The 10,758-nt window shown below is 34.8% G+C and overlaps 1 protein-coding gene across 1 annotated transcript; it reads left to right on the top strand.

The window, feature by feature from the left end:
- The first annotated feature begins 522 nt into the window (after nucleotides 1–522).
- LOC140860320 (protein DETOXIFICATION 35-like) lies at nucleotides 523–7,150 on the top strand. Its single transcript, XM_073263278.1, has 7 exons — nucleotides 523–977; nucleotides 4,370–4,995; nucleotides 5,381–5,437; nucleotides 5,536–5,774; nucleotides 6,128–6,246; nucleotides 6,554–6,640; nucleotides 6,811–7,150. Exons 1-7 carry the CDS (start codon nucleotides 699–701, stop codon nucleotides 6,901–6,903), a joined length of 1,500 nt encoding a protein of 499 aa, XP_073119379.1. The 5' UTR covers nucleotides 523–698; the 3' UTR covers nucleotides 6,904–7,150.
- Nucleotides 7,151–10,758: the final 3,608 nt, after the last annotated feature.

Genomic DNA, 10,758 nt, shown 5'->3' with positions numbered 1-10,758 from the left:
CATTCTATATATATATATACATATATATTGGAAAGGATGAGTTTCTCAATACATATTTCTTTATCATGTTAGTATCCTTGACACATAATGCGTGCGTACCAAAAAAAGAAAAGAAAAGAAGAGAGTTAACATTTCAAATTAATTAAATAAAAATCATACCAATTATTTTTATTTGATTTAGATTTTTATAACAATATTGTGTTGGCAAATTTAAATAAAACAATGAATATTAAATCAAATAAAGCTAAATTTGACATCGAGTAAAATCATGGAAAGATAAAGAATTCTAAATTTAATAATATAATATAGATTATATCTCATCAATGGACACACACGTGAAAAAAGACAAAATCAAATAATATATATAGTTATATAGTATATGAAGGGAGACCAATCGAGAAAATACCGGCGAGGGACGATTATGTGTTATATTGGAGTGTTATGTTCATATAAATTCAAAATAAAAGAATAATATTGTTGAGTTAGGGTGACATTGTTTGTATGTATGTACGTTCACGCGAACATCACATATGCTGTATATATAGAGCATCGAATGAGCTTTCTCACAAATTAAAGGCCCACTCTTTATATATATATATATACAGCCAGCACAAGCAGATTTTGAGTGACCAACTCTGATTCCTCACACACCACACAACTCAATTCTTCCCCCACCCCCAAACCAAACCACCAGGAAGATGGAGGCGCCGCTGCTGGAGCGGAGCTCCGGCGAGGTCCAGCTGATCGGGGACGACGGCGATTACTTGGCACCCAAGGGGCTGGGCGCGTGGTGGAGAGTGTTCTGCGTGGAAACTGCGAAGCTGTGGAGGATCGGCGGGCCGATCGGGCTTCAGATCTTGTGCCAGTACAGCGTCACCTCCGTTAGCATCGCCTTCGCCGGACACCTGGGAGACGTCGAGCTCTCGGCTTTCACTATTGCTCTCTCCGTCGTCTGCACCTTCTCTTTTGGATTCATGGTCATTTCTTAATTCATGATTCTTCACACACACACACACACACACACCGAGATTAATAATTAATAATAATAAAGATAAAAAAGAGTACGTACGTACGTGAAAAGAAGCAAATTTTGGGGTCTAAAAAGTGGACAAAATATCATTTCGTTTCAATTATATTAATGGAGAACATGCTGTTTTTAAGTCACATGGTGTTTTTTTTTTGTACACCTCACTAAATGTTGGTGTGGGTTTCCAATGCAAGTTGTTTGATTATCGTTTGGTGTCACCAGATCTGGACGGACGTATATATATAAGTTCAGATCTTCAAATAGTTGACATTCGTCTTTACAAATTAACATTTGAACCACGCGGTACAAGACAATTCATGTTTGTCCCATGTGCAAAATCTACCCATCAGACCATATATATTTTCTAATCTTGAATTTTTTCTGCTAGCTAGTAGGAGTGAGTGAGTCTTGTTCCATAATCTTTTTATGTTCATTTCCGGAGGTTTACTTCACATTAATATCACCCCGAATTATTAGAACCTGTCAGATTTATTAATTTTCGGATAAAATCTTTTCTTCCGGCTGATAAAAAGACTGGACGACCAAGTATTTTTTGGAGAAAATTTATTTCATTTTGAGCTTTGGTTCACCCAGTTTTTTAAATTTGATTTTGCTTCAGTCTAGGAATGGATGAGTTTTCGGTTATTTGTATCAAATGATCGATGTGACATTAAATTTTTTTTTTTTTAATTTTCAGATGTCACCGAAGCGATCGAACTAAAATAATCAAAATAAAAATTACTCTACCAAAATTAAACTTTGAAAATATGATGAGCCAAACTTAAATTAATGAATAATACTAGAGTATGATTAATTATTGGAAGACATACTGTTTTAAGTCACATGGGATTATATGGGTTTTTTTTTTCTTTTTATACAATTCAATTTGAAAAGTTTTAATAGTGAGATACGCACTCAAAAAAAATTATAAAATCTCTGGTTGCGGATTGCCATGTGCTCAAGTCAATTTGAACGGTTTTGATAGTGAGATGCGTACCATGGGAACCCGCAACGATGGATTTTATAATTTTTTTTAGTACACATCTCGCTATTAAAATCTTTCAGATTTACTTGTATAAAAAAAAAAAAAAAAACCCTTCAAATTGTACAATGATTGAGTAGTATGACCAGATCTGGACACATGTCTTGTTGGTAATATCCAAATCGTTGACAGAATATCTTTCGATAGATTTTAACTACATCAACAATTCTTGTGTTCCAACTTCCAAGTGCAAATCTTGAATATTTGATGCTTATAGATATATAGATATAGATATAGAAATGAGCGTGTCTTGTTGGATAATCTTCAAATGTTTTTATGTTCATTTTCGGAGGTTTATTTAACCACACGGACACATTAATTTCATCCCAAAATTATTACAACCTCTCAGATTTGTTTTTCAATTAACATCTTTCTGTCCATATAGATGCTGATAAAATTATTACAACCTCTCAGATTTGGACCAAATAAATTTTAGAGAAAATAGTCTAGGTCCGCTAGTTCAATTTTGGGTTTGATCTTATAAATTTTTGAAGTTTGATTTTGATCAACTAACTTTTAGCTTTTGGGTGTTTTGATCAAATTGATTATGTGACACTGAAACTGTTGATAACACCGAAAATTATTGATCTATCGGATGTTATATTAATAATTGGACCAAAATAGTCGAAATTAAAAGTTTTTATACCAAAATCAGATTTTGAAAAACTAATAAACTAAAACTCAAAATGGAAAAGATTGATGACAAAAAAAAAATGGTTTTCCTAAAATTTACCTTTCCACCGGACTTCGGACGCGTATTAAGTACATGAAAAGGCTGTCGTTCAAAGAGGTACAAAAAAGTTGTTGGGTCACCGAGAGGAACGTGTATTTTTAATACCCAACTACCTTTCTTGTCCAAACATGTTTTTCTTGAAAAAAAAAGCTTTTGTCCTAAGACCTAATATACGTACTTAATGAATTTCAAGTTTACATTTTTAATCCATATATTTTTCATAAAAAAATTTTCTTACAGTACCGTTTTATTGATCAATTTTCTGACATGTATCTGTGATTTGGCTTGAATCATAAAAAATATTATTTTTTTACTGTTGATATTGATCGAGTCAGCTCGCCTCACGGGTGTAAATCTATGATACTGTCTCATATAAGATTTATTCTATTTCAAATTAATCAATTGAAATAAGACTTTAGGTTGCGTTTGAAGAAAAAAGATTTGAAGTTATGAATTTTAAATCCATTTGCTTGTTTCGATGAATTTTTGTTTTGTTTTTTATTAATTAATGTAAATACAATAATGATAATGATGAAATAAAATGAGAGAAAGCCATCAAATTTGTAAATCTATCCCACCGAACAAATACTAAAACTACATTTCCAAAACAATTATTACCTACTTGTAATATATATTATAATTATATTATAAAATAGCTAATATAAATTATTTTAATTTTTTAAATGAAAATGTAATTCAATAATATATAATTAAATTAATTAATAACAAAAATATTAATTTCAAAATAAAAAACTTGTATAATATAAAAAATAAATGTGTCAATCTACTAAAATTTTAAAAATCAATACATTAAATAACCAACGGTTATTAGCAGAAATCGTTCACTTCCATGAGGGGCCCACCTCCCATCAGACATAAAGAGACAAAATAGCTTATTTATAACATCCCGTTGATGTAATTTGTAATTGCTAAAAATGAAAAGATTAAATCAATTTATTTCAGATATTTTATAATATAATTATAATCATATTAAAAGGAAATAGTAGTTGTTTTGGAAAAAGGTGGAGAGCATTTGTTTTGTGGGACACATTTCCAAATTTGATGATTTGGAAGAGAGACACATGGCAAGATTTGTCGGAATATCAAATTCATCCTTTTAACTAGCTCCTCGAATTAAATCCGTCAATTCAAATCAAAATTAATTTTCTATCCAACCACAACCTTATGTATATCATATATCATAAGGCATATGAAATGCGACGTATATACTTAGGTACTATTTGGGAGGGATTTTTGAAAGTACTTATTAGTTTTTTCGTTAACAAAAATTCGAAATTTTGTGAAATTTTGTTAACGAAAAGCTGAGAATTGCTTTTTAGAAGCTCTCCCAAACACTACCTTAGTCTAACAAATAAAATAACACCAAATCTCTTATGAAAACGATCTTAATGATTAATTTTATAAAACGGGTCTTTGACTAAAATCTGTCAAAAAATATTAATCAGATATAGAGTCACTTGTTTTCGAAACAGCTTGGTTGACCATTATTGATTTTGATAGCAAATTAAACACAGATTCTAAAGTGGACCTTGTAATATTCTTGTAGCTTGGCATGGGGAGTGCCCTTGAGACGCTGTGTGGGCAGGCCTACGGTGCTGGACAAGTACATATGCTAGGCGTTTACATGCAACGTTCCATGATCATCCTGTTCGTCACTTGCATCTTCGTTTCACCGCTCTATATATTCGCCACCCCGATCCTAAAGTTAGTCGGGCAACAAGATGAAATAGCGTATCCTGCCGGAGTCTACACGCTCATGATTCTCCCGCAGTTGTGCTCCCTCGCCATCGTTTTCCCAACCCAAAAATTCCTCCAAGCTCAGAGCAAAGTTTCCATGCTCGCTTGGACCGGTGCTATTGCTCTCATCTCACACTGTTTTATGTGTTGGCTCTTTATCTATGTGTTCGGCTGGGGAGCCACCGGTCTGGCTGTGTCAATCGATATTACCGGTTGGGGCACGGCTCTCGCGCAGCTAGTGTATGTTGTTGTTTGGTGTAAGGATGGGTGGAAAGGACTGTCGTGGTCCGCGTTTCAAGAGATTTGGTCCTTCTTAAGATTGTCATTGGAATCTGCAGTGATGCTTTGTTTGGAGGTATGGTATATAATGAGCATTATCATCCTCACTGGCCATCTTGATAACGCTGTCACCTCAGTTGGTTCCCTTTCTATATGGTGAGCTTTCAGCCATTCTCTTCTTTCTTCTTCTTTTTTTTTTTCATTCTTTTTGACGTGGGAACCGCATCCGCTATCCGTAATTTGTATATAGTCCAAAAAAGTGTTGGGAGTGGGAATCGAACTCCTGACCTTTGGCCAAGAGTTCACTTGCTGCACCAACTTGGACACTTTCTTTAGTTCTAAATGGTTCCTGATAACCCTCATTGTATATATAGTACATGTGGGGAAGTTCCGTAATTTCAAAGATAACAGTTTAATAGCACATGTGGGGAAGTTTTGTAATTTCAAAGATAACATGTAGCTGTATGTATAACCTTCATCGTACATATATATAACATTTTTGTTCTGAAAAGTAATGCTTGGTTAACCGGTTACGTTCCAGCATGAGCATTGATGCGTGGCAAACAATGGTGTTCATAGGAGTCAATGCTGCTATAAGGTAAAATCCAATATTTCAATCAAGTGGTTAATTTATATATCCTCATGTGACGAGCTTTAAATTTGATCGGTATCAAGTAATGTTGGTTGTTGATGCAGTGTACGTGTCTCCAACGAGCTCGGCAAGGGACGACCCAGAGCAGCGAAATATTCGGTCTATGTGACTCTTTTCCAGTCGCTACTAATCGGGATCCTGTGCGTGGTGGTCATCCTCGCGACCAGAAATAAGTTTTCGATTATCTTTACAGACAGCAAACCAATGCAAAAGGCAGTGGCTCATCTTTCACCTCTTCTTGGAATCACAATGCTTCTTAACAGCATCCAGCCAGTCATATCTGGTACGTTACGTACCCGCCCATTAATGCATGTTTCAACTAATTCCTAGCCTGTTAGTTTCCTTCACCCATTTTAGAAATATTATTCTCATGTATACAACACTTGTAGACACACACAATATAAATATATTTTTTTTGAAAATGTACACACAATATTTAAAGTCACATAAAGATAATATTGGATTTCCGATATTTATAAATGATGTATAACATGCATCCAATATATATATATATATATATATATATATATATATATATATATATATAAATAGATAGATATTGAAATATTTATCAAATAAAATGAAATAATTTGTTTATGGACATATATGTATTTAATTTCTTTGAGACAATCGCAGGTGTTGCTATAGGAGGTGGATGGCAAGGGTTGGTAGCTTACATAAACTTGGCTTGCTATTACATTTTTGGTCTACCTCTGGGAATCATTCTTGGCTATGTAGCTCATCTGGGAGTGGAGGTGACTGACTATTTTCTAACTCTTACATATCAGCCCTTAATTAAGTCATATATATTCGTGCATGTGTTTTGCTTTGCACATGGACATACATGGGGCTTAATTCCCATAGAAAGAATCTCTTGTCATCATCATGCAACAACGAAAAAAATCTGTTCCATACTCGACGCGAGGCAACAAACACCCCCCCATAGACGGAGTCAGAGCGAGGGCCGGTGGTTAATTGCACCCCTTAACTTTTGTCTTATCTATGTGCTACTCTCCAAATAATTTGCAGTCAATTAGAAATAATTAATTTTGCTTGTTGCAGGGGCTGTGGGGTGGCATGATAGCTGGCATTGCTTTACAGACGCTGCTGCTCTTGTTCGTCCTTTACAAAACCAACTGGAACAAGGAGGTTAGTGTTGTTGATTGTACATATATAATTTCATCCACTACATTTAATAATTATATTTGCAACTGCAAATTAAGACCTGGAGTGGACACGATTTGTGCACGTGCATGATCCCCCGGATCTTGGTATATGATCTTGCTGATGGCTCATAGAGTTTGTTTTACATGTTGCAGGTCGATCAAACGACGGAGCGAATGCGGAAATGGGGAGGGCAAGACATTAATGGCTCTGAGAAATCATTTCATGGAGACAAAGGTGGACATTAAATTAATGAGAGCTATTTTTCACGCTAATCTGAATGTGCTTCCATGTATTGTTCTATGAGGTTAAAATGAATGATAATTGCAGTTCCCATTATCCCATATGGATGGGAAATTAGTACTGTGTTTTTCGTTTTGTTTTGTTTTGTTTTAGTTTGGAGATGATGAGATTGTAAGCTATTTAAATTTTGAATCTTGGTGTTAGATGGGTTACAAACCATCCAACATTGCTTTTTTGTTATTCAAAATTTGTTGTTGAATGCTTTTTTTGACGGTCTATTCGTTGTTGAATGTTATTCGTGAGTACGAGATACACGTTTAATTAGTACTCCATCCGTTTTATATATATTGTTTTTTTTGGATTTTCACACAGATTAAGAAAAATGTATTGGAAAAACAAATTTTATATAAACTTCCTATTTTATCTTTATTCAATGTATTAAAAATTGATTGCACAATTTTCAAGGTATACTTAATATGGGTATATTAGTAAAAAAATGTAAAAAAATATTACTAAATATGATACATGATTATATATTTGAGACAAACAAAAAAGTAAACGTGAACAATATAATTAGAACGGAGGGAGTAAAATTTATTTATGACCCCCAAACATAAAGAATTATTATTGCACTAAAGTAATATATTTAAATTACAATTTTATTTGTAGTTCAAAATTGAGTAGGTTTCTGATAGTTTTGTGTTCAAAATTTGACATTGAATGTGAGCTCGTAATTTCTCTCTCGATCATAGTATCTATTTCTATTAATTAAAGAGAGATATTGTATCATAGATTAACTATATTTTTTTGGGATGGTACAACTCTTTTGTTTTATCTAAACTACCTCTATTATTTTTCAAACTTCTTGATCTCCTATTTTAAAGAAGTGATGATTAATAATTATTTCAAAAATAATTCATCACATATAATTTTATATTGTTTTTTTCTAATTTTTTGTTTTTTGTTTTTGTGTTATTCTTTTTCCAATTGCGTTTAGAGTATAAAAAATAAAAGTATAGGTAAATACATGAATGCCTGTCATATCCATCGTTTTACATACATAGTAATGTGTGTGCAATAGTACTAGTCGGAAAAAAAAGAAATTCAGTTACACTGAACTAAATTTAGTATATTTAATTACGATTTTATTACAGTTCGAAACCAAGGGATGATAGTTTGGACCATCCAAAGAGATAGGATCCACCGAAAGTTGAGTTCGAGCGCATCGAACTAGATCGGACGATGAAAATGTATAGAACGGACCTTCCGTTGTTTCATGATCAGTCGGTTGAATGAGGTGCATGTAGCAGTTCGGACGATCTGAATTAGAGATTGGACCTTCTGAACCTAGGTGTCAAAACATTGTTGACAATTTGTGCTTGTGCAGTTCAGACGTTCCGAATTGGTGATCGGACGTTTCGAACTCCGCCTATAAATAATCAATGCGGATTTCATTTTCAAATACATACATCAAATATTCTATCTTGTTCTCAATGCATATTTGAGCATTTCTAGACATATAATTGAAGGTCGAGCTATAATGAAGTGCTTCCAAGATCGTAGCGAATCCGTGCTCGAGTTTTGGGATTTTCGACATCAAAGGACTGACGACGGACACAAGTATAAGTAGGAACTCCTAGTAATTATTTGGAGTAGTCATTAGCTTAGCTAAGCCTTTTAAACAAGTAATGATGATATGATATTCACTTGAACTCCAGGATTGGACTGTAGACCTTGTGTACACTCGACCTGTTTAGTAGAAGTACGTAAGTTCTGAATGAGATATCGAGATGGATATGAATGCTTATATGTTGCATTATATGTGCCATAATATACATGTTGTTTGCACACAAAAATGGCTCGAGCGGGTATGTTGCAGGCGTGCCGGGAATTCACGTGCCAAAAGATGATAAAATGAAAAGTAAAAAAATCTAACTTCTAAAACCAAGCGAATGTGAGTCCCGATTTCATCATCGGTCTCAATTCCACCGGTTATATGCCAAAGTACAAAATAAATATGGAAGAATAATTATTAATATCAATCGAATATATAATCTTTGCTACTGAAAATTCAAAATGACAAATGTTTGCCATAATAACATAAAAGAAATTCTTGTAATAGTTCAAAGAACCCAACGAACAGTGCTAATGTTGCTGAGAAGACAGAGCTTTTGGAGCTTTTGGAGATGTGTTTTTGTTGTGAATTTGCGAGAGAGCCTTTCTGTTGCTGCCAATACCCTTTTTGTTTCCAATTTCCTTTGGTGACTTCCCACTTCCCTTCACTTCTTACTGAACCACATTTTTTCCTTCCACATCTCCACTATTCAATTTTGACCAAGTCTTCAATTTTTGAATTACTTTTTATTTTTCACTTTGCCGCTATTCGTTATTGGGTTCAAATCTCCCCACTTCTGACGGGCCAAGACAATTGGGCTTCAAGTTTTAGGAACTGGGCTCCGACTTCTTCTTTGTTTTGGGCCTAGAAAATAATTTTATTTTTCACTGGCTAAACATATGCTCCCTACAGGTTGATGGCCCAATGGGCCATCAAACCTATACCGTGAATCATATTATGTATTGTATTATATACGGATTTTGGAGAACTTTTATGATTTTTCAAAAAAGGTGGCATTTGCATCTCTGTTCCTTGATCTCCGTCATATACTAGCCTATCAATCAATATCTACAATCATTTTCCGAGTTCCAAGCCATTCCTCTCTCTTATCCCTTCGTCTTCATGCTTCCATTTTCATTTGACTGGTTTCTACATTGCCTTTGAAATTTCTGCACCGCATCCACCGCCTAGGGTTTTTTCCCAAGTCCTCCGTTGTTCCTCCAACTGGTAAGGTTATTTTTCTCATCCTTTTCTTTAATATCCCTGCACAAATCACAACAATAAACGAAAAATAATGCTTCACTATTTGATCTTCTGTCATTGCAGTAGTTCTCCGTCTTTTTCTATGGCTTTCACCCCTTCGGTTCGGTTGCAGTTCCTGAAACGTTGGAAGTGATAAGGTACACTTGATTCCCTTGGTATTTTTCTTGTTATTTTGCCGCCGCTAGGGTTTTGGCACACCACCTAACCCGATTTGGGTTTTTGTTTTCTAGGCCCTTAAACCTATATGCTAATAAGACCGAGTTTACTGAGGTTTTGGCCACCATAGTTCATGCCCCTTATGTAGAAGTTCCCTTGCCCGAGCCAGTTTTTTCCAATGTGTTCCCTCTTGTACCTTGTCTGCCTTTTCTTTGCTTCTAACTAGTTCTTTACAACCACTGAAAAAGCTGCCAAGTTCAAATCTTGGCCCTGTTTCTCTTTGGAATGGGTCACTTGGGTTGATAGGTTGGAACCATATTTTGGGGGTCTTCGGAAATCCCAAGGATTACATTATTTCATCCAACTCACCAAAGCCCCTTTTTCATACAAGCTGGTCTATTAGATTTTTCGCTTTTGGGCACCTCCTTGTAATGCTTTTATGTTTGCTAGTGGTCCAATGACTATTACTCTTCACGACATTCTTTGCTTGTTGAGGCTTCTAGTCATTGGCCTAGAAGTGGTGGGCGTTATCTCAATGAAGGATGTTCCTAATCTTTCTGATGAAAATTTGAATTATACCTCCTATGCCTCCGTGATAGGAAGTTGGTACACCACATCTGAAACCCCAACAGCTGAGGAACACATTCTGTTTATGTGGGTACTCGTCTGCAAGTTTCTGTTTTGCCCAGTTTTTGTCCATCCCTACACTGAGTACTTGTCTCTTGCGCATTTGCTAAGTACATGGAACATTATTAACCTAGGGGTTATGTTTTTGGGATCATTTTACCGTGGGTTGAATAAAAATGTGCTTGATACTCCCCTTCGT

Source organism: Henckelia pumila, chromosome 4 (genome assembly GCF_033568475.1).
Source record: "Henckelia pumila isolate YLH828 chromosome 4, ASM3356847v2, whole genome shotgun sequence".
NCBI lineage: Eukaryota > Viridiplantae > Streptophyta > Magnoliopsida > Lamiales > Gesneriaceae > Henckelia > Henckelia pumila.
This window is presented reverse-complemented; position numbering and strand designations above follow the sequence as displayed.

Bases quoted from the DNA above. Each gene is read 5' to 3' on its own strand.
- LOC140860320 (XM_073263278.1), top strand. From the start codon at position 699: ATGGAGGCGCCGCTGCTGGAGCGGAGCTCCGGCGAGGTCCAGCTGATC. The intron at 978-4,369 runs GTCATTTCTTAA...ATATTCTTGTAG, and splicing joins CCTTCTCTTTTGGATTCATG to CTTGGCATGGGGAGTGCCCT. The intron at 6,247-6,553 runs GTGACTGACTAT...TGCTTGTTGCAG, and splicing joins TAGCTCATCTGGGAGTGGAG to GGGCTGTGGGGTGGCATGAT.